Genomic DNA, 24,664 nt, shown 5'->3' on the forward strand with positions numbered 1-24,664 from the left:
CCCCTCCCCCTCCCCATTCCCATCCCCCTCCACCTCACCCCTCCCCCTCCCCCTCTCCCCACCCATCCCCCTCCCCCTCTCCCCACCCCCCTCTCCCCACCCCCCCTCTCCCCTTCCACCTCACCCCTCCCCCTCTCCCCATCCCCCCCTCCCCCTCCCCATTCCCCTCCCCCTCCACCTCACCTCTCCCCCTCTACCCATCCCCCTCACCCTTTCCCCCCTCCCTTACCCCTCCCCCACTCCAGCCCCCTTCCTCCCACGGCAGCTCCTTCCTCTCCAGCTCCTCCCCGTCTAGCCCCGCCCCCTTCTATCCCCTCCCCCCTCCTCATCCTCCCCGCCCACTCCAGCCCCTCCCCCTCCTCATCCTCCCCGCCCACTCCAGCCCCTCCCCCTCCTCATCCTCCCCGCCCACTCCAGCCCCTCCCCCTCCTCATCCTCCCCGCCCACTCCAGCCCCTCCCCCTCCTCATCCTCCCCGCCCACTCCAGCCCCTCCCCCTCCCCTCCTCATCCTCCCCGCCCACTCCAGCCCCTCCCCCTCCTCATCCTCCCCGCCCACTCCAGCCCCTCCCCCTCCCCTCCTCATCCTCCCCGCCCACTCCAGCCCCTCCCCCTCCCCCTCCTCATCCTCCCCGCCCACTCCAGCCCCTCCCCCTCCTCATCCTCCCCGCCCACTCCAGCCCCTCCCCCTCCCCCTCCTCATCCTCCCCGCCCACTCCAGCCCCTCCCCCTCCTCATCCTCCCCGCCCACTCCAGCCCCTCCCCCTCCTCATCCTCCCCGCCCACTCCAGCCCCTCCCCTCCCCTCCTCATCCTCCCCGCCCACTCCAGCCCCTCCCCCTCCCCCTCCCCCCCCCCTACTCTGCAGCTTCTCTCTCTCTCTCTCTCTCTCTCTCTGTCCGGATCGGCCATGACGGTGGAACAGAATGTTCTCCAGCAGCACTCGCAGAAGGTAAATGAGAAACCGCCGCTTTGCTTCCCCCTCAACCCTCGGCGGGAGGGACCGGCCCTTTCCTGCCGCCTCGTAAATGCCCAGCCCCGCCCGAAATCCTCCCTTTCTTCCCCCCCCCCCCCCCCCCCACCACCACCACCCCCCCCCCCCCCCCAACTCAACCCTTGAGAGCCATTCCCCCCCCCCCCCCCCCCCCCCTCCTTCCTTCTCTTCGGTGACTGGCCTGAGGCGCCTCTCTCCCCGCTGGCCGCAGCCAGGCAAGCGGCCGGCTCCTGGCCTAGCCTAGCAACAACAATAACAATGCTGCTGGCTCAGTGAGCTGCTCCCCTGGGGTGGGGTGGGGTGGGGGGGGGGGAGGGTGGGGTGGGGTGTGGGGGAGGGTGGGGGGGTGGGGGAGAGAGTGTGGGGGGTGGGGTGGGGGAGAGAGTGTGGGAGTGTGGGGGGGGTGGGGGAGAGAGTGTGGGAGTGTGGGGGGGGTGGGGGAGAGAGTGGGGGGGGTGTGGGGGAGAAAGATGGGGAGGGGTGGGGGAGAGAGTGGGGGGGTGTGGGGGGAGAGAGTGGGGGGGGGTGGGGGAGAGAGTGGGGGGTGTGGGGGAGAGAGTGGGGGGGGTGTGGGGGAGAGAGTGGGGGGGTGTGGGGGGGTGGGGGAGAGAGTGGGGGGTGTGGGGGAGAAAGTGGGGGGGTGTGGGGGAGAGAGTGGGGGGGTGTGGGGGGGTGGGGGAGAGAGTGGGGGGTGTGGGGGAGAAAGTGGGGGGGTGTGGGGGAGAGAGTGGGGGGGGGTGTGGGGGAGAGAGTGGGGGGGGTGTGGGGAGAGAATGGGGGGGGTGGGGGAGAGAGTGGGGGGGTGGGGGAGAAATAGTGGGGGGGTGGGGGAGAAATAGTGGGGGGGTGGGGGAGAAAGAGGGGGAGGGGTGGGGGGAGAGAGTGGGGGGGGTGGGAGAGAGAGTGGGGGGGTGTGGGGGAGAGAGTGGGGGGGTGTGGGGGGAGAGAGTGGGGGGGTGTGGGGGGAGAGAGTGGGGGGGTGTGGGGGGAGAGAGAGGGGGGGTGTGAGGGGAGAGAGAGGGGGAGTGTGAGGGGAGAGAGCGAGGGGTGTGAGGGGAGAGAGAGAGGGGGGTGTGGGGGGAGAGAGTGGGGTGTGGGGGGAGAGAGTGGGGGGGTGTGGGAGAGAGAATGGGGGTGTGTGGGGGGGTGGGGGAGAGAGTGGGGGGGTGTGGGGGGAGAGAGTGGGGGGGTGTGGGGGGAGAGAGTGGGGGGGTGTGGGGGGAGAGAGTGGGGGGGTGTGGGGGGAGAGAGTGGGGGGGTGTGGGGGGAGAGAGTGGGGGGGGTGGGAGAGAGAGAGTGGGGGGGTGTGGGGGGAGAGAGTGGGGGGGTGTGGGGGGAGAGAGTGGGGGGGTGTGGGGGGAGAGAGTGGGGGGGTGTGGGGGGAGAGAGTGGGGGGGGTGGGAGAGAGAGTGGGGGGGTGTTGGGGGAGAGAGTGGGGGGGTGTGGGGGGAGAGAGTGGGGTGTGGGGGGAGAGAGTGGGGGGGTGTGGGAGAGAGAATGGGGGGTGTGGGGGGAGAGAGTGGGGGGGTGTGGGGGGAGAGAGTGGGGGGAGAGAGTGGGGGGGTGTTGGGGGAGAGAGTGGGGGGGGGGGGGGGAGAGGCTTTCAGGAGGGGACGGGGCAGGTTTTGGGGTATTTCCAACCTGGCTGATGGTGAAACGTCTGTTTGTTTATTTTTGTCTGGAGGTTGGAGCAGGGCTGGGGTGGGGGTGGGGTCCAGCAGGTCACAGCAGCTTCAGGCTTGTGTGTTCACTTTGGGCATTCGTGTTGGTTGGGGGGGGGGGGGGGGGGGGGGGTGGTTTGTAACGTTTCTCCTCCTCCCTCCCCTGAAAAGACAGTCCTGTGTTGAACCCAACCCAAAATGAGGGGCATTCTGTCTGTCTGTCCGTCTGTGTTGCCTACCTGTATATCTATTTGTATAAATAAAAGATATATTATACATATGTATATGTTTGTATATACATATATGTGTGTGTGTATATATGCTCTCCTCCAAATCTGGCTTCTTGACAATCATCGCTCCTGCATTAGCGACTGTGCCTTCAGCCAATGAACTATAGAATTTCCTCCCTAAACCTCTCGACCGCTCTCCTTTAAGGCACTCCTTAAAAGCTACTTCTCTTAAAACCCACACCTCTGGCTCAGTGTCAGATTTTGTTTGGTAATGCTCCTGTGAAGCACCTTGGGATGTTAAAGATGCTGCGTAAGTGAAAGGTGTCTCAAATTTGATTGTTATAAAGGAATGAAATGACCTGAATTTGTGTCAGGTATTTTCTGTATACTTTTTTTTGTGTTATAAAACATGTTAAGATATTTCCTTATTGAGTGCTGTACTGTCGGAGGTGCTGTCTTTCGGATAAGGGAGACATTCTCTCTACTCTTGGGTGGAAGTAAAAGATTGCACGGCACTATCAAAGTAGAACAAGGGTGTTATTTCTGTTGTCCTGTCTAATATTGATCCATTCATCAACAACATGAAAGATTTAGATTATCTGGTCATTATCATGTTGCAGTTTTGTGGGAGCTTGCTGTGCACAGGTTGCCTGCCACATTGCCTAGATAGAGCTGCGACTACCTTCAAAAGGGCCTCATTGGCCGTAAAGTGCTTTGGGATAATTGGAGGTTGGGAAAAATGTAATATAAACTCAAATCTGTCTTTTTTTAAAGTTATATAGCACATTGAATTATTTAGCTATAGAGTGTTGAGAGGTGATTAATTATGATGTATATTTTGTGTATGATCTTGTATAGTTTGTACGTACTGTTATATAATGCACTCTTGACATATTTTCTTATTGAGTTATGACGTTGGCCTAGATTTAAGGATGACAGAGATGCAGCTTTTAAAATGCTCTTATCTGTTGAGAGTTTTCTCAAAAAAAAAACAGATACTGTAAATATTTTTTTTCTCCTTTCCTCATTTCCCTTTGATTAAAGGATGTTGAAACTAAATTCCGTGCTTCGATTGTGGACCCATCTGTTTGCAGAGTGCTGGTATCAGTTGTCTTTTTTTGATTGAGTTTATGGATTTCTTTTTAGGATTCATGGAATGATTTTTGACAGAGTGGTTTTTGGATACTTGAATGTACACTGAATGTATTTAAAAATTTCTGTTGTCTTTCTTAAAGTTGGCTGATATGTTTTACCTGCATGTTTTTTGTCCCTTTCCCTGTTACCCAACCAAGATTGTTCACGTGTGAACTTTGATATTGGGTTTGAGGGGCCATGGGATGCAAAAGCCCAAAAATGCTTCAAAGCTCTTTGTGAATAGATCAGTCAGCAGTGCAAGTCTTAGGTGACCAAAAGCTGGCTTTGAGGAGACTTTCAAAGCTGGTGAGGGATATCACTAAGGAGGGAAGTTTAGGGTTGAAGTTCTAGAGTTAGAATTGAGATGGCTGAATGCTGTGGCACGGGTGATCAGTGAAGGAAGCCAGATTTGGAGGACTGTCTGGTGTTGGCTGGGGAACAGGAGGTTGGAGATGTGTGCATCAGTGCCATGATGGCAGTTGTAAATGAATTATATTGAATTTGGTGCATTTGGAGTGAAATCAGGAATCAATCACAGAATCTTTACAGTGCAGATGGAGGCCATTCAGCCCACCAGGCCTGCACAGGCTCTCTGAAAGAGCAGTCCATATCCAAATGTAGAAAGATCTGGACAATATCCAGGCTTGGGCTGACAAGTGGCAAGTAACATTCATGTCACACAAGTGTCAGGCAATGACCATCTCCAACAAGAGAGAATCCAGTCATCGCTCCTTGATGTTCAATGGCATTACCATCACTGAATCCCTCACTATCAACATCCTAGGGGTTACTATTGACCAGAAACTGAACTGTACTAGCCATATAAATACTGTGGCTACAAGAGCTGGTCGGAGGCTAGGAATTGTGTGACAAGTAACCCAATTCCTGACTCCCCAAAGCCTGTCCACCATCTATAAGGCACAAGTCAGGAGTGTGATGAAATACTCCCCACTTGCCTGGATGAGCGCAGCACCCACAACAATTAAGACACTTAACACCATCCAGGACAAAGCAGCCCACTTGATTGGCACCACATTCACTCCCTCCACCACTGACGCACAGTAGCAGCATTGTGTACCATCTACAAGATGCACTGCAGGAATTCAAGACTCCTTAGACAGCACCTTCCAAATCCATGACCACTACTATCTAGAAGGACAAGGGCAGCTGATGGATGGGAACATCCCCACCTGTAAGCTACCTTCCAAGTCACTCACCATCCTGACTTGGAAATATATCGCCGTCCCTTCACTGTCGCTGGGTCAAGATCCTGGAACTCCCTTCCTAACAGCACGGTGGGTGTACCTACACCACAGGTTCAAGAAGGCAGCTCACCACCACCTTCTCAATTAGGGATGGGCAATAAATGCTGGCTCAGCCCACGAAGCCCACACCCTGTGAATGAATAAAAAATTTTTTAAAATTCCACCTAGTCTCACTCCCTTGCCTTATCCCCGTAACCTTGCATATTCATTCTTTTCAGATAGCAATCCAATTCCTTTTTGAATACCTCGATCGAATCTGCCTCCACCATCTTCTCAGGAAGTTCGTTCCAGACTCCAACCTTTCTGTGAAAAAATTGTCCTAACCTCACTTTTACTCCTTTTGCCAATTATTCTCAATCTGTGCCCTCTGGGTCTTGATGCTCTGTTGAGTGGAAACAGTTTCTCACTATTTACCCTGTCCCTACTCCTCAGGATCTTGAATACCTCTATCAAATCTCTACTCAGCCTTCTTTTCTCCAGAGAAAACAGTCCCAACCTCTCCAATCTATCATCATAGCTACAGTTCTTTATCCCTGGAATCATTCTTGTGAATCTCCTCTGTACTCTCTTTTGATGCCTTCACGTCCTCCCTGAAGAATGGCACCCAGAACTGGATGCAGTACTCCAGATGAGATTTAACTAGTGTCTTATACAAGTTTAACATGACCTCCTTATTCTTGTACTCAATGCCCCTATTAATAAAGCCTAAGATAATAGCTGCTCTCTCAATGTGCCATGCCATAATCATGACTGCTGTAAATATACACCGAAGCCCCTCTGTTCCTGCAGCTTCTTTAAATTTTCTCCCTTTATTTTGTACTGTTTCTCCATATTCCTCTGGCCAAAATGAATCACCTCACACTTCTCTGCATTGAACTTCATCTGCCACTTGTCTGCCCAATTCTCCACACAAAGGGCAGTAGGAATCTGGAATATTCCTTCCAAAGGCCGTGGATGCTCGGGGTCAGTTGGAGCTTACATGATTGGTCAGATTATCAAGGGATATAGTTCAACCATAGGCAACTAAATGGGCTTGGGGCACACAGCCAGCCATGATCCAATTCAGTGGTGGAGAAGGCTTGTGGGACTGATTGGCGATGAGATATGGCGAGAGTCGAGATCAGCAAGGAGTGAGCTGGCCTTATTTTGAGATGGGATGATGCTGACTGTGTGCAACTTATTTAGTTTAGGAAGTTGTCGAGAAGCTGCTCAGGAGGTTGGTCTAGATAAAAGGACGGTAAGAGTTTCCATGGTAGTAGATATTGGCCAGGTGCTTAGTTCATTGCAATGGAGGTGGCACGAAGAGGCTTTGGTTTTATGGAGTTTGAAGTTTGACTCTGTGTTGAACAGGGCACTGAGCTAGAGCATCCCCAGAGCATGCGATGGAGTTGGGGCATGTTCTAACATGAGGATCATCACATGACAATGTTTACAAATTTGTTTATTCAATAGAGGCCACCAAAAGACTTTGATTTGCACTTTTGCATTTCTGTCGTGCTTTTCACAACCGCCAGATGGTTCAAAGTGCTTTGCAGCCAATGGAATACTTTTGAAGTGTAGTCATTGTTGTGATGTGGGAAACACAGCAGCCAACTTGTGCACAGCAAGCTCCCATGAACAGTAGTGTAATAATGACCATATAATCTGTTTTAATGATGTTAGGTGAGGGATAAAAATTGACCAGGGCTCCACCTCTTTGACAAAACGTTGCCATGGATATTTTAGCTCCACCTGAGAGGCCGGACGGGGCCTTAGTTTAATGTCTCATCCAAGACAGAATAGAGATCAGGAGTGGAACTGGCTCTCTGAGGTTATTGGTAGTGCTTCTTGTACAACCTTGGCTAAGACCTTTGCATACCTTAGCAAATACTAGATCCCTGTGCTGTGCTGAGTTACTTGGGTGGAAGCAGAGGCGCTTTGACATCTGTCTCCTGGTCTAAGGAAGCGCCTAACTATCTGTGGTTTCTGCACCTAATGGGCACCAGTTGGAGAGGACACAGTAACTATAATGCAAACATTGCAGATTGCAAAGGAACCACAACCAGAGGTCCATTATGATTTGTAGTGTATTGGTGTGCCTATGTCACATTTATTTAAGAGGGCATGTCTGGGGAAATGCATGATTTATGGGACCCACCATAACAGTATTTTCAAGACTGAGTTGGTGTAGAATCCCTCCTTGGCCTCATCTGTTGCCTGAAGTGTAAGAGCATATGCGGCATGCTGATTCCTCGTTAAGGTGGATGAGCTGCTTGCTTATCCCGCGGGGAATCGCTGAGGTGCCAGACAGGTTAAATTTTGATGGCGAAGCCCACCCTTGGAGGCATCGTTCCCATTCTGGAAGGCCCTTCCTGAAAAAGGTGTAGCTGCTGCCTTGCTTCTTCAGTCAGCTTACTCCTGCATGTTGTGTCTCACTTGGAGCAGCAATACCAATGTCAAGGTGCCTAAATTCCTGAGCTATCATGGCAGTGCGGCGCTCAGGTCTGTCACCATTGGGGTTGTCCATGAGGATTCTGACGTTTCAGGCCACAAACCTCATTTTGATGAATGGAAGATGCCTGTGCATGCTTTTTCTTCATGTGTTGCATGCTGACCACTACAGAGGCCATGGTCCAGTGGCAAGGGGGTTTCAAGATGATCAGAGGGCAGGGTCTTCTTAGAAACATTAGCAAGGTCTGTGCATGATATGCAGATGCATATTCCCCCATTGCAGAGAGGGCCTGCCATGGCCCAGTTCCTTGCATATAACCCACATCACTTCTGTAGCCCCGGGTTACTGGACTCTTGTTCCCCGACCCTTGTTTGCACAGGCCAACGCTCTACCTTCTGCTCTGCCATCTGAAGTGGAAAAACCAGTAGCCAGACACAGGCTCAGCAGGAGACTGAAGTCTCTCAATCAGAGTAGTGCTGGGGGAAGGGCAGTAGTTTTATTGAAGATACTTAAAATATTGTAGAAGAGCAGTAAGACGATGACAGAACTTGAGTCTTGCAGTACAACCAGAGCAGAAAAGGTTTGATAACAGCAAAATACTACGGATGCTGGAAATCTGAAATAAAAACAGAAAATGCTGGAAAACAGCAGGTCTGGCAGCATTTGTGAGAGAGAAACAGAGTTAACATTTCGAGTCTGTAAGACTCTTCAGAGCTAAAGGGAAGGAGAAATGTGATGGGTTTTATACTGTTTAAGAGGGAGTGAGCAAGATAGAAGGTCAGGGAAGGTGGGACCTAAGGAGAAATTTTATAAAGATGCCGTGGACATGGACAAAGGGATCGTTAATGGTAGCGTTAAAGACTAAAGCAAGTGCTGATAGTGGCACCAAGGTATGATAGAATGTGTAAATAGCAGAACAAGGGTTGGCGCTCTGAAGCACAAGATTAAAACAAGTGACAGGTGCCCCGTGTGGGGGAGTGGGTGCTGGTGTTGGGGGAAAAGGATAGAAAAATAAATTTAAAAATATAACTAAATAGAAATTTAAAAAATTGGATAAATACAGAGGAGAGAGTTCATTGTCTGAAATTTCTGAAGGGGAAGAGGAATGATGGAGGAGTGCACCAGCGTGTCATCGAGGGAATGGTCCTTATGGAATGCTGACAGGAATGCTGAGGGGAAGATGTGTCTGGTGGTGGCATCATGCTGGAGTTGGCGGAGGATGATCCTTTGAATGTGGAGGCTAGTGGGATGATAAATGAGGACCCTGTTATGATTCTGGGATTGAGGGGAAGGGACGAGGACAGAGGTGCAGGAGATGGGTTGGACATGGTTGAGGGCCCTGTCCTCCACATTTGTGGGGCACCCTTGGTTAAGGAAAAAGGAAGACATGTCAGAAGTGGCGTTTTGGAAGGAAGCATCATTGGAACAGATGTGACGGAGGAGGAGGAACTGGGGGAATGGAGTGGAGTCCTTACAGGAATCGAGGTGTGAGGAGCTATAGTCGAGGTCGCTGTGGGAGCTGGTGGGCTTGTGATGAATATTGGTAGACAGTCTATCACCGGAAATGGAGACAGAGCGGTCAAGGAAGGGAAGTGTTGGAGATGGACCATTTGAAGGTGAGAGAGGGGTGGAAATTGTAAGCAAAATTGATAAAATTTTTCCAGTTCCAGACGAGAGCATGAAGTGGCACCCATACAGCTATTGATATACCGGCAGAAAAGTTGCGGGAAAAGTTTTGATGTTGAGAGGAGTCCAGGAGTTTGAAGCGAAGCTTGAAAACTGAAGTTGATCCAGATCTTGGACAACCTACAGCAGAACCTCAAAGCATTGGAGAAGCACTACAAGCAGTACCTTTGCAAACTGCTTCAAACCTGGTGGCAAGAAGGGCAAGCCAACTTGTCCAGTATCGCAGTGCTAATCAGCTCCACTGGTCAGGGTGTGTCATTTGTATGCCTGACACCATATGCCCGAAGCAGCTGGTCTACTTGGAACTTGGTCACAGCAGGAGACTCCCAAGAGGACAGTGGAAACGCATTAGGGATGTCCTTGAAACATCCCTGTCTACTCCTGGGAGTCCCTGGCTTGTGATCAACCGAAGTGGAGAAGCTTCAGTGAGAAAAGTACCAAGCACACCGAGAGACTTCAGGAACATGCAAAGGTGAAGTTGAGGCGCTGGGGAGAGAGCACATACCTCCAAACAATGCATCTACCCAACCCTTCAAGCACCACCTGCCCCACATGTGGCACAGGTGGCAGATTGTGCAGTGGTCTTATCAATCATCTCAGAACCCTTTGAACTGGAGTGGAAGCAAATCATCCTCCATCTTGAGGTACTGCCCAAGAAGGAGAAAGACTTGGGGTGACTGGGGGCTGGGAGGTAGTAATGCTTATTGGATCTATAATGGTGTTTGTGTGACATATGACCTTGGCTCTGTGTTCACGTGACAGGCCAGATCATCGATACAGAAACACCTGCAGCAGAAGTTGTCAAATTATATATCCCGGATATATCTTAAGTTCTTCTTGGTTTGAAATTGCTCCAGAATTTAATCTTAACTGGCAGAAAACTAAGCAAAAGCGATTGTGTCAGGATTTATTCTTAACTTGTAATTATCTTTTGTACTTTTGTTTAAATATTTGAATTTATGCCTTTTGACACTTCTGGCTGGTTGGCATTGGGTTTTACAGGCACTAGCTGCCCTGTGATAGCTCCAGAAAATGCCCCGCTTAAGACCTTAGGACACAGGAGCAGAAATAGCATTCAGCCTATCGAGCCTGCTCTGCCATTCGATGAGATCATGGCTGATCTGATAATCCTCAACCCTACTGCCTTTTCCCCATAACCCTTGATTCTCTTACTGATTAACAATGTGTCTATCTCAGCCTTGAATATACTTAATGACCCAGCCTGTACAGCCCTCTGCTGTAGATTCACTGCCCTCAGAGAAGAAATTCCTCTTCATCTCTGTCTTAAATGGGTGACCCCTTACTTTGAGATTATGCCCTCTGGTCCTAGACTCCCCCACAAGTGGAAACAACCTCTCAGCAACTACCCTGTCAAGTCCCCTAAGAATCTTACATGTTTCAATAAGGCCGCCTCTCATTCTTCTCAACTCCAAAGAATACGGGCCCAACCTACTCAACCTCATAAGAAAATCCCTCCATACACAGGATCAACCTAGTGAACCTTCTCTGGACTGTCTCCAATGCCAGTATATCTTTCCTTAGACGAGGGAATCAAAACTTCACAGTATTCCAGGTGTAGTCTAACTGGTGCCTTGTATAGCTTTAGCAAGACTCCCCTATTTTTATTCTCCATTCTCCTTGATTTAAAGCCAATATTTCATTTGCCTTCTCTATCACTTGCTGAACTTGTATGCTAGCTTTTTGTGATTCACACATGACCCCCAAAACCCTCTGTGCTGTAGCTTTCTGCAGTCTTTCTTCATTTAAATAATATTATCTCTATTCTTCCTGCCAGAGAGCATAACCTCACATTTTCCCCACATTATATTCCATCTGCAAGTTTTTGCCCACTCACTTAATTCCTCTGTAGACTCTTTGTTTCATCCTTACCGCTTGACTTCCCACCTATTTTTGTCTCATCTGAAAACTTGGAGATAGTACATTAACTTCCATCATCCAATTCATTAATATATATTGCAAGTAATTGTGGCCCCAGCGCTGACCCCTGTGGCACTCCACTAGTTACACATTGCCATCTTGAAAATGCCCTCCTGATCCCAAGTCTTTGTCTTCTATTAGTTAGCCAATCCCCTCTCCATGCTAACACAATACCCCCAATACCATGCGCTCTTATCTTAAGTAACCTTATGTGCAGTACCTTTTTGAATGTCTTTTGGAAATCCAAATATATTACATCCACTGGTTCCCCTTTATTGATCCTGCTTGGTACCTCAAATAGTTCTAATAAATTTCTCGGGCATGATTTCCCCCTTCAGGAAGTCATGTTGAGTCTGCTTGATTATGTTATGTATTTCTAAATGCTCTGCTATTACGTCCTTTATAATAGACTCTAATATTTTTCCAATGACAGATGCTAATCTAACTGGCCAGTAGTTACCTGTTTTTTGTCTTCCTTGCTTTTTGAATAAGGGTGTTACATTGGCAGTTTTCCAATCCTTTGGGACTTTTCCAGAATCTAAGGATTCTTGGAAGATTACAACCAGTGCATCCACTATCTCTGCAGCTACTTCCTTTAATACCCTAGGATGCAACCCATCAGGTCCAGGGGACTTATTAGCCTTCAGCCCCATTAGTTTCCCTCGTACCTTTTCTTTAGTGATAGTTATTGTGTTTATTTCGCCACCCCCCTCCCCCTTTTGCCCCTTGATTATTTAGTATTTTTGGAATGCTACTAGTGTCTTCTGCTGTGAAGACTGATGCAAAGTATTTATTCAGCTCCTCTGGTTTCCTGGTTCCCCATTATTATTTCCCCAGCCTCATTCTCTAAGAGGCCTATGTTCACTTTAGCCTCTCTTTTCCTTTTTATATATTTAAAGAAGCTCTTATGTCTGTTTTTATATTACTAGCTAGTTTACCCTCAAAAGTTTATTTTCTCCCACTTTTTATTATTTTTTGGTCTTCCTTTGTTGGTTTTTAAAACTTTCCCAATTCTCTGGCTTACCACTAATCTTTGGTACATTGTATGTTTTTTCTTTCATTTTGATACTATCCTTAACTTCCTTGATTAACCATGGTTGGTTTATCCCCTTCCTAGAATTCTTCCTCCTCACTGGGATATAGCTTTGTTGTGAGTCATGAACTATTTTCTTAAACTTCTGCCATTGTTCATCAACCATCTTTTCTGCTAAACTCCTTTCCCAGTCCACTCCAGCCAACTTTGCTCTCATTCCTTTGTAATGACCCTATTTAAGTTTAGCACAGTTGTTTCCAACCCAAGTTTCTCACTCTCAAACTGAATGTTCTAGGAAACTCTCCTGACTACACTCTGAACTCTTGCTTATGGCTACCTCTGCCAGTTTGATTTTCCCAATCTAAATATTAAAGTCACCCATGATTAATGTACTGCCTTTTTACATGTCCTCATTATCTCCTGATTTATTCTCTGTCCTACAGTATAGCTGCTGTTGGGGGCCTATAGACTATTCCCACCAGTGTTGTCTTCCCCTTGTTATTATTTACCTCCACCCATATGGATTCCACATCTTCTGATCCAAAATCATTTCTTGCCATCGTACTTATTCCATCTCGTACTAACAAAGCTACCCCACCACCCTTTCCTTCCTGCCTGTCCTTTTGAAAAGTTACATACCCCTGAATATGTAGTTCTCAGCTTTGATCTCCTTGTAACTATGTCTCCGTAATGGTTATAAGATCATACCCATCAACCTCTATTTGTGTCGTTAATTCATTTATTTTGTTCCGAATACTACATGCATTTAAGTAAAAAGCCTTTTTTCCCCCTTTGACCCTGCTTCTGTTTTTTTTAAATGTTTATACGTTCTGTCCTTTCCTGTCACGATCTCGGTATTATTACTTAAGTAGATGCCCCACAATTCTGCCATATCCTTTTGCTTTGTAAGCCTAAGTATCTCCCCCCTCCAGAAGCCTCCCCCTTTCTATTTAGTTTAAAGCTCCATCTACAGCCCTAGTTATTTGATTTGCCGGGACACTGGTCTCAGCACGGTTCAAGTGAAGCCCGTCCCACCAGAACTGCTCCCTTCGACCCCAGTACTGGTACCAGTGCCCCAGGAACTGAAACCCGTTCCTCCCGCACCAATCTTTGAGCCACGCATTTACCTTCTTGACTTTATTTACTGTATGCCAGTTTGCCCATGGCTCAGATTATTACCTTAGAGGTTCTGCTTTTTAATTTAGCTCCTAACTGTTCAAATTCTTTCTTTACCCCTTTGTGGTACTATCACTATCGTTGGTACCAATGTGGACGACGATAACTGGATTCCTCCCCTCCTACTCCAAGTTCCTCTCCAACCCTGAGGATTTGCTCTTAACCCTGGCACAGGGCAGGCAACACAGCCTTCGGGATTCTCGCTCACGGCTGCAGAGAATGGTATCTATCCTCCTAATTATATTGCTCCCTACCACCACTGCGTTCCTATTTCCTCCCCCAACTTGAATGGCTGCCTGTACCATGGTGCCGTGTTCAGTTTACTCATCCTCCCTGCAGTCCCTGGCTCTCGTCCACACAGCTTGTACGAACCTCGTAACTGTTGGACAATTGCAGGTGCCGAGACTCCTTGAACGCTACCCCCTGGATCCCCATACCTGCCTCACCTGCAGCCACGCCCTCCTGTCCCTGATCACAGACCAAATTTGAATTACTTAACCTGAGGGGTGCGACCGTCTCCTGGAACAAAGTGACCAGGTAACTTCCTCCTGCCTGATGTGGCACAATGTCTGCAGCTCAGACTCCAGCTCCTTAACTCGGATCCGAAATTCCTTGAGGCGCAAACACTTACTACAGATGTATTCACTCTGGATCACCTTGGTGTCCGGCAGATCCCACATGCTGCAGCAACAACACGTCACCCGCCCTGCCATCACTATTGTATTTATTAATTATTTACTCCAGTATCTCTGCTCTTTACACTCGAAGAATTCTCTGCTCTTTACACTTTATTGCAATTAATTTTTTTTACCCCAGTATTGGTCTTATACTTAGCAAGCTACTTTTAAGAAAAAGAGACAAAAAAAAGGCTAGAGACCTAAGCACCTCATTTTTACTTTAAAGACTAGAAATACTCATCAATCCTACTCACCAATCATCTGCTTTCCCTGCACCCTTGTCACGTTGTGGTTCGTGATGTTACTCCGCTGCTGGTTTTCCCATTTGATGCGAATCGGTAAGCTATTCAACCAAAAGGGTGTCACAGTTGGTCCTGATCCTGCTCTCAGCTCCTGCATTTACATGAATGCAGCATCGCCATTCGCTGATCTTTCCTTTTGCTCGCTGAAGGGTGCAGAAGCTGATTGTGTGCACTAGAAAGTTCTTCTGCTGAGATCAGCCAACTCAGCACAGCTTAGGGATTGACTGTGGGACCCCTCTGGTTTGCTTAGCTCAGTTACATTGTATGCTTCTTTAGCCACTGATTTGAAGACCTGCTGTGTGAACAGAATAGCCATTAAAGTTGGTGTTGATGTAACTTTAGTGTAGCATAGGACTGCTGAGTTGCAAGTGAAATTACGCATCTGAGGACATGAAGTTTGAACGTTTACAGTGACTAATTGTACAATCCAGCATGGTTTAAATTGATTCACCTGTCTGCTGATGTGTACGAAACCCAGTTACTAGCTGATAAATTTTAAATCAACAGTTATATTCAACGGCTTCTCCAGACCACCAACTATTTTCAGCCAGATGTCACACATCACACATAAAGTCTGGGTAGATTACATAGAATTTAAAGCACATTTGGCCCAACTGGGCTATGCTGGTGTTTATGCTCCACACAAGCCTCCTGCCAATTTACTTCGTTCAATCCCATCATTCTATTCCTTTCTCATCCTTATCCAGCTCCCCTTTAGATGCACCTATTCTATTTGCCACAACCATTCCTGAAATCTCTGTGTAGTCTCACTCCTCATTCTTATCCTGCCCTATATCCCCAGTGTATGCTTTTCTTTTCCTATTCTGCTCTACTATGTTTTTCCCCTCCCTCAGCTGAATCACTCGTGGAAGAACCCTCAGCTTCCAATCCTGAAACTCACCCCCTTCATAATATCTCTCCACACCTTCAAAGCATGTCTTACAACCTACCTCTTTACTGTGCTTGCAGCCACCTCTAATTTCTCAAAATCAAAAGCAAAATATTGCAGGTGTTAGAAATCTGAAATAAAAACAAGAAAATGCTGGAAATGTTCAGGTCAGGCAGTGTCTGTGGAGAGAGAAATAGAATTAATGTTTCACTTGAAACGTTAAATGTTTCTCTCCTCAGAAGCTTCCAGACCAGCTGAGCATTTCCAGTACCACTTATCTTTTAATTTCTCTCTTGCTGCAGTCTGACCTCTCGTTGTGAAACAGCTTTGGGATATTTTGCTAAATTAAAGATACTCTCTAAATGGCCTGACAACTGGTTACACTAGTTAATCTGATTGAGGGGTTGAGATTATTAATAGTTTGTTAATTATATTAAGACACACGGGTGAAGGGCACATATAAGGAGAGACTATATTTTGTGGGTACCGCAAAGAGTATAAAGAGAGACTGCTGGGACACTGGGCTGGTGGGTAGGAAGCAGCCATATGCAATGCTGCATTCTGTGAATAAACCTATTATAGAAAAGTGTTAGTGTCTACTTTCATACATCACCATCAGACTTAGAATCGATATAAAAGAGTTTTCAAATTAGATATCTACCAAACTCCCCTGCTATCTTGGTGTGTGGTATGCTGCTGAGCCATACAAAACTCTGCAGAGTTAACTATTGACAGCTGAGACAGCAACAGGAATGCTACAGTCATAGGAACCAGGTGGAGACCATTCAGCCCTTCAAATCTGTTACACGATTCTGTTGGATCATGGCTGATCTAAACCTTAATTCTATTTACTCACTTTAGATCAATACCTCTTGATGCTTTTCTGACAAAAAAAGGAATAGGCCTTGGCCTTGACCCAGTATCCATTGCCTTTTCATGAAGAGAGTTCCAGGTTTCCACCACCCTTTGTGTGTTCAAGTGCTTCCTGATTTCACTTTCTCACTTATTTATTCCAGTTCCCTTCAGATAAAGGCCACCATTCTGTTAGCCTTTTTGTACTTGTGCACTAGTTTTTAGTAAGTTATGTATGTAGACACCAAAATTGTTTTCCTCCCTCACAGCTCCTGTCAGTAAGAACATTTTCTGGTTGTCTTTCTTGAATCCAGAGTGGATAACCTCACACTTCCCCGTGTTAAACGCCACCTGCCATAGCTTTGCCCACTCACTTCATCTGTCCTTTGTAATTTCCTGCTTCCTCCTACACAACTTGGGTGCACTTCCTAAATGAGTGTAATTTGTAAAGTTGAATGTATAACTCTTTTACCATCCGGTTCGGTACTATACTATCCAATCTAGTACAGATGCCTGCGGAACAGCACTTTCCACCCTGGAAATTGAATCTATATTTTTCCCTCTGTCCCATCTCATGTCCCCAACCTTCCAGTCAATGCATGTCATGACATCACCTCCAATTCTGTGGACTTTCACTTTCCTTGTGTGGAACCTTATCAGATGCCTTCTGGAAGTCGGATACAGACAACAATTTTTTATATTCGTTCACGGGATGTGGGCATCGCTGGCTTGGCCAGCATTTATTGCCCATCCCTAATTGCCCCTGTTCAGAGGGCATTGCTGTGGGTCTGGAGTCACATGTAGGCTAGATCAGGTAAGGACAGCAGATTTCTTTCCCTAAAGGACATTAGTGAGCCAGATGGGCTTTTATGACAATTGGCAATGGTTTCATGGTCGTCATCAGACTTTTTGTTCAAATTTCACCACCTATTGGGATTTGGTGGGATTCGAACCCGGGTCCCCAAAGCATTATTCTGGGTCTGTGGAATACTAGTTAGTGACAATGCCATTATGCCACCGCCTCCCTAAATACATCTACAGATACCTCCCAGGGACAACTTCAAAAACTTTCTCAGCTAGTGACCCCTTCATAAAGTTTGACTAGATGTGCCCTACCTATGCGTCACAAATCCATGCTGATTCTCTTTGTTCAGCCCAGTTATTTTGTCCCTGAAAAATTCCAGTAAAATCTCTCTAATTGATATTGAAGTGTGAGCTGTGAGGGGGTTGTCCATCCCTCCATTCTTAAAGCCTGGTTCCCATTCTTGATTACCACTTAGTGATTGTGTCTGTCCATCCAGCTCAGCGTTGCCTCAATTCCATTCCTACTGATGACAGTTTTCCTGTTCCATTCTGTCAGATTCCCGCGGATGAGTCCTGAACTTTTATTTTTCTAGTTTGTGATGATATTGATGGAAAATGGATGCTTCAACCCGTTCTTGAAAATAACCCTTTCCCATCCATTCTCATTGTAAAGTGCTATATAAGAAAACCTGTTCCTATACTTCCTGTTTAAACCTCCCCATTGCCTTAGCGGAGAATGCAATTGAAGGCCTGTTTCCAGGTTTGGTTTGCCAAGTACTGCTTCACACCTCCTCCAACTGAGACTGTGTGGGTGATCTGCTTCCACATGGCAATGATGTCAACTCTGGCTCTCTCCTCTGAGTCAGAAGGTTGTGGGTTCAAGTTCCCCTGCAGAGACTTGAGCACACAATCTAGGCTGATACTTCAGTGCAGCACTATGGGAGGAAGGAGGAAAGGGGAATTGTCCCCATGTCTGGCCAATACTTACCAGCTAGTGAGAACAGATCTAAATGGAATTGCTCCTTAGTCTGTTCTTTCTCAGGACTCAGGAGTTTAATTGGACAAAATTTGGTACTTTTTTTTAATGTTCGTTCATGGGATGTTGGCAATGCTGCCTGGGCCAGCATTTATTGCCCATCCCTAATTGCCCTTGAGAACTTGGGTGGCTTGCTAGGCTGGTTCAGAGGACAGTTGAGGTCAACCACATTGCTGTCGGTCTGGAGTCACATGTAAGCCAGAATTCAAACTTCACCATCTGCTATGTGGGGTTTGACCCTGGGTCCCAGAGCATTACCCTGGGTATCTGGAGTACTAGTCCAGACAATACCATATAAGGGGATATTAGGGCAGATGATGAAAAGCTTGGTTAAAGGGGTAGGTTTTAAGAAGAATCTCAAAGGAGGAGAGAGGGGTAGAGAGGTGGAAAAGTTTAGGAAGGGAACACCAGGGTCCAGATAGCTGAAAACATGACTGCCAGTGGTGAAGATTAGGGACGAGGTCAGAATTGGAGGAGTGCAGAGGTATCAATTGCTTGCAGGGCAGGAGGTAATTTCAGAGATGGGGAGGGGCCAGGAACATGGAGAGATTTGAAAACGAGGATGTGAATTTAAAAGTTGAGGCATTTTCGCCATCTGCACCATCTTAAAGCTAGCTCTTATGGACATTGCAATCTTTCCAAAGTGGATGCTTGGGAAAATAATCAGGACCAGCAATGCTGACTGATTTTGTTCTCCCTAGCTGAGAGGTGCTGTGGACATCTAACACACCCCAAATGACTAAAGTAAACTAACTCAGTCCGTTCTGTTGTCCTTTGCCTTTACCAAATGGACCACTGGTGGGACTTCTGGATGTTTATTATTTTGCCCCATCCTGAGAGTATGTCTCATTGTGTTTCTCCTCTTACAGACACTCTATGTGGGTAACCTCCCAGGCTGCAGCCATATAAGTGTGGCTCAGTGGGTAGCACTCTTGCCTCTGAGTCTGAAGCTCGTGAGCTCAGATCCCAAACCAGAGACTTGAGCACAAAAATCTAAACTGACATTGCTGTGCAGTGCTGAGAGAGTGCTGCAGTGTCGCAGGAGCTGTCTTTTAAATGAGCCATTCAACTGAGATCTCTTCTGCCAACTCAGGTGAATGCAAAAGATCCCCTAGCACTGTTCTGAAGAGCAGGGGAGTTGTCCCTGGCTGCTCTGGCCAGTTTTTACTCCTCAACTAACATTGCTTAAAAAACAGATTATCTTCGCATTATTGCTATTTGTGGAACCTTACTGTGTGCAAATAAGCTCTTGGGTTTCCTATGTTACAACAATAATTACACTTCAGTAGGCTGTAAAATGCTTTGGAAATCTTGAAATTGTGGAAGATGCTATGTTAATGCTAGTCTTTTTTTTCGCTAGCAGATATTTGAGGTGTGTGTTCTGAGTGTAATGCTTAGCCCCTTCTTGTAGTTTCCCTTTGCCAGTGAAGTTGAGACCTGGAATCTGTTGTAGGGTAAACTGTGGGAGTGATTCATTCCTATCTAATGGAGCTCTCATCACATTACCCTTTGCCGCTCAGTTTTAATGGGAATCGCTCACTTTTTAAGTCATGTGAACTGTGGAGAGACTTAAAGAAACTGGGATTGCTCACCTTTGAGCAGAGTAGGTTTAGGGGAGATTTAACAGAGGTGTTTGAATTTATGAAGGGTTTTGAAAGAGTAAATAGGAGAAACTATTTCCACTGGTGGGAGGGCTGATAACTAGGGAACACAGATGTAAGATAATTGGTAAAATAAATCCAGAGGGGGCAGATGAGACTTTTTAATTAGTTATGGTTTAGAATTCACTACCTGAAAGGGTGGTGGAAGCAGATTCAAGAGTAACTTTTAAAAAGTAAATTATGTAAAAACTTGAAATGGAACATTTTCAGGGCTAGATGCAATATTCTGTCTAGGCTGCATGGCTGCACAACAATCTGGGTGTTCCCATGCAGGCTGAACGCAAGTCAGCTTCTTCAAATTACTGCACGTTATGGCTGTGCAAAAAAAAAGAGTGCACACTTAAATGAGGGAACATTGGCTATGGGGAAAGAGCAGGGGCAATGGGAGTCATTGGATAGCTCTTTCAAATAACTGGCACGATGAGCTGAATGGCCTTATGTGCTGTAAGCTTCTGTGACACTGTTAAAGTTTCAACCATTGTATTTGCTACCCTGCTCAGTTAGTTGACTTTAACCGACTCAGTGACTGTAGTCAGTACCGCTGGGGCAGGAGAGGGGGAATTGGGCATTGTTTACACTTTTGATGACAATCCATCAAATCTTGTTGGGAAGCATCAGTACGTGTGGATATTGGGTGAGGATGCCCCTTCATCTCTCCTCTCCTGTAGATGTTGTCCCCTTCCTCAATGCTGGCAAATTGCCAGGATCCCAAATCATAGAATGATACACCAGCGAAGGAGGCCCTTTGGCCCATTGTGCCTGTGCTGATTCTTTGAAAGAGCTATCCAATTAGTCATACTCCCCTTTTGTTCCCCATAGCCCTACAGATTATCCTCCTTCAAGCCTCTGTCCAATTCATTTAGAAAGTTACTATTGAATCTGTATCCAGCTTTTCAAGCAATGCATCTGGATCATCATAACTCACTGAGCAGTATTTTTCTACCTTGTTATCTCTGGTTCTTTTGCCAAAGTATGTTCTCTGGTTAGTGATCCATCATAGAATATCAAAGCACAGGAGGAGGCCATTCGGCCTATTGTGCCTGTGCCAGCTGTTTGATGGAGCTGTCCAATTTAGTTCCACATCCCAGCCTTTTCCCCATAGCCTTGCAAATTTGTCCCCTTCAAGTACATGCCCAGTTGCCTTTTAAAAGCGCCGATGGGATTTGATTCCACCTTCCTGCTAGTAGAAATAATTTCTCCTTATTCAATCTATCAAAACTCATCATGATTTAATCTCTTAACCTTTTCTGCTCTAAGGAGAACAATGCCAGCTTCTCTGTTCTTGACATACCACATCTGGATACTGTGTACCACTTTGGTCTTCTTTGAAAAAAAAAATAATTGTGTTAGAAGCAGTTCAGAGAAGGTTCACTCGACTCATTCCTGGGATGAAGGGCTTATCTTATGAAGAAAGGTTGAACAGGTTGTACTCATAGCTATTGGAGTTTAGGAAAATGAGAATCAGTCTCATTGAAACATATAAGATCCTGAGTGGACTTGACAGGGTGGACGCTGGGCGAATGTTTCCTCTTGTTGGGGAGACTAGGGGACATGGTTTAAGAATAAGAGATGGATAGCCCCTTTAACATGGCGATGAGAATTTTTCTTCTCAGAGTTAGTGTTTGGAATTCTCTTCCCCAGAGGGCAGTGGAGGCTGGGGCATTGAATTTATTCAAGGCAGAGTTAGACAGATTTTTGATAGATAAGGGAGTCGAGGGTTAATGGTGGGGGCTCTGGGGGGAACAGACAGGAAAGTGGAGATGAGACCACAATCAGTCCAGACATAATCTCTTTGAATGGCAGAGCAGGCTCGATGGGCCGAATAACCTACTCCTCCTAAGTCCTATGTTCTTATCCCTTTTAAGTGGCTGCTGTTTGTGTGTGAGCCCAATGTGTTTTGACAGACTATCAGTCAGAACTCAGCTCTGTTTTTTAATCATGTGCCACACAGGTGCTCTTTCTAGTTGGAATCAAAACATTGTAGATGCCTGACTGCAGATACTCTTGTTGTTTCTTTCTTCCTTGTGAAATAAATGAATGTATTCACATGAAAACATTTTATCGATCTCCATTTCATAATTGCTAAATTTGTTACAAATTACACAACACATGCCTTCCTGCCTATTCCTTCTGAAGGTGCTGTCCATATCCCGTAGCCCTCCAGTACGCGTTTTCCATTTTTGAACCTAGATTGCTCTCATCGGGGAGTAGGGGTAGGGTGGTTCTGGCTGGTGGTCAGGTACAAGACAAGGGCTGAATTTCTCCCTACACCCTGCTTCAGGGAGAATAGAGCAAGGAGGACATAAGGCCCTAGAGTCTTCTCTGCCTTTCAGTAACATCACGGCTTATCTTCTACCTCAATTCCTTTCCTGCATTAACCCACTTCTTTATCTCCATTGTCAGATGCACCTGCTTTCTTAACTATGATCCTGCTACTCATGCCTTTCGTACCTGGAAAATACAGCCTCTTGACTCAACAGCCATCATTATATTAGTGCTTCCACTTACTTGCTCAACAGTTACCTTATCCTTGATATGTTTATCTGCAACTTGGAGTATCTCCCATTCTTGCTGCTCCCTGGGATCTGTTAGCTGTTTTTGTGATATCAAACTTGTTGTGCATCAACCATTTTCAAGTACCAGCATTTTCTATGTGTGCACCCAACATTTCCTCCAACTTTATGTTGATTTGAACATAAGGGCATTCCCGATCTTTCCCCCTTCACCACAAGTCATTGTCTTGTGCACCTTGAATCTCTCAGCATTTACAACGCAGAATTGCCTGTGCTGCAGTTTATGCTCAACATGAATCTTCTCCCACCCTCCTCATTGAGCCCCATCAACATATATCGTTCTTTCTCCTTCATGTACATGCCTGTTACCAACACCACCCCCCCCCCCCCACCACCACCACCACCACCTCCCTTGAATGCATCTATGCTATTTGCCTGTTTCTAGTGATAACAAGCTCCACATTCTAACCACTCTTGGGTAAGGAAGTTTCTCTCAAATTCCCTATTGGATTTACTAGAGACTATCTGATTTATGGCACGTAGTTCGGATCTTGCTGGAAAGTGGAAACAACGTTTAAACTTCAACCTTATCAAATCTTTTCATGATCAGGCCATCTATCCTAACGGCTGGCACCTGATGCATGGATCTCACAGGAATTTGTAGAATTGGGGCCATTTTTTGTTCCTCAGGCCTGACCGTCAAGAGTTGGTGAGAGTTTTTTTTTCTCTACAGTTTTACAACTTAAAATAGTCACTCCAGTCGCACCACCTACTTGGAATGAAGAGATTCTGTAACTGTACCTCTGTTTATTTTCCACAGTTACATTCTTGTATTGTGGCGAGTTGACCACACCCATCATTACACTTCACTATAAAACATAGAAACACTGGATGTGTTCAACTGGAAGGCTGTGCTTCATAATTTGATGCCTTCAGGCCTCAGAACGTATCAGTCTTGTTCCATTCTCTAAACAAGTAAAACTAGAGCTGCTGGAAAAAATGAAAGATTTGCAACTTACATAGCACCATTCTCAACCTCAGGAAGTCCCAAAGCCCTTTTCATCCAGTGAAGTGCTTTTTTAAAGTGCAATCAGTGTTGTAATACAAGGAAACATGGCAGACAGTTTGCACAAGATCACACAAGTTGCAATGCAGTAATGACCAGACAATTGTTTTAATTATATTAGTTGAAGGATAAGCGTTGGCAGGAAACCAGGATCAAGTTCCTGTGCTGCTCTTCAAATTGGATTTTTCACGTCACCCTGAGACTGCCCATGGGGCCTTGTTTAAATGTTTAACCGGAAAGGTGGCACCTGCATCTGCAGCATTCCTCAGAACCACACTGGAGGGTCAGCCTAGATTATATGCACAAGTCTGGGCTGTAGGACTTCACAACTTTCTGACCCACAAAGGCAATAATACTCTGCACTAAACTGTAGCTGAAACCTTAAAATCTGAAACAAAGGAAATGCTGGCAACACTCAGCAGGGCATGTACCATCTCTGGAGAAAAGAGACAAGTTGATGCTGGGGAATCTTTTAGAAACAATACTCCAGGTCAAAATTAACAATTTAAACAGATATAACTTAATTATCCAAAGCCAGCATGGATTTGTTAAAGGCAAACCATTTTTAACTAACTTGGCGGAAGGGTCAAGAATGAGACAGTGATTTAAGGTGATTAGCAAAAGAAGCAATAGTGGTTTGAGAAACCTTTTACTCAGTGAGTGGTTCAGATCTGGAATGCGCTGCCTGAAGTGGAGGTAGATCCAATTGGGACTTTCAAAGGGCAATTGGATAAGCACCTGTGGGGAAAGGGTGGGGGGTGGAATTAGCTGAGTTTCTCTTGCAGAGGCCCAACACAAACATGAAGGGCAGGGTGGTCGTCTTCATGCTGCAACCAGTTTATGGTTTTCTCTTTTCTGTATGTATCAAAATCCTTCATAATTTTAAAGACATATGTTGGGTCAACTGAATCTTTTTTCTAGAGGAATGAACACCAGCCTGTTCAGTGTTTCCTGATTCAGTTCATGCATCACCCTTGTAAATCTATTTTTATCTTATCCAGTAGTCCTTTATATGTTTGTCACGTCAAGATCGGAACAATTTTTTATTTATTCATACACCAGATTTATCGCCTATTCCTAATTGCCCTTGAGAAGGTGGTGTTGAGTCACCTTCTTGAATACAATTGAATGGTTTGCTAGATCATTTCAAAGGGCAGTTAAAACTAAACCACAATACTGTGGATGTGGAGTCATGTATAGGTCAGAATAGGTAAGGATTATTTCCTTGCCCAAAGGACATTAGGATTTTATGACAGTCCTGTAGTTTCATGGTCTTCATTACTGAATCTAGCTTTTATTTGAGATTTACTTCAATAATT

General features: G+C 46.3%; 1 protein-coding gene across 5 annotated transcripts in view; it reads left to right on the forward strand.

The window, feature by feature from the left end:
• The first annotated feature begins 842 nt into the window (after positions 1-842).
• Positions 843-24,664, forward strand: part of usp25 (ubiquitin specific peptidase 25) — a 177,189-nt gene continuing 153,367 nt past the window's right edge. For all 5 annotated transcript variants that reach the window (XM_041210981.1, XM_041210983.1, XM_041210982.1 and 2 more), the window contains exon 1: positions 843-949. In XM_041210981.1, the coding sequence (XP_041066915.1) occupies positions 908-949 (42 nt within the window). In that variant the 5' untranslated portion in view covers positions 843-907. The remainder of the gene's footprint in view (positions 950-24,664) is intronic.

This window comes from Carcharodon carcharias, chromosome 18, assembly GCF_017639515.1.
Source record: "Carcharodon carcharias isolate sCarCar2 chromosome 18, sCarCar2.pri, whole genome shotgun sequence".
Classification (NCBI taxonomy): domain Eukaryota; kingdom Metazoa; phylum Chordata; class Chondrichthyes; order Lamniformes; family Lamnidae; genus Carcharodon; species Carcharodon carcharias.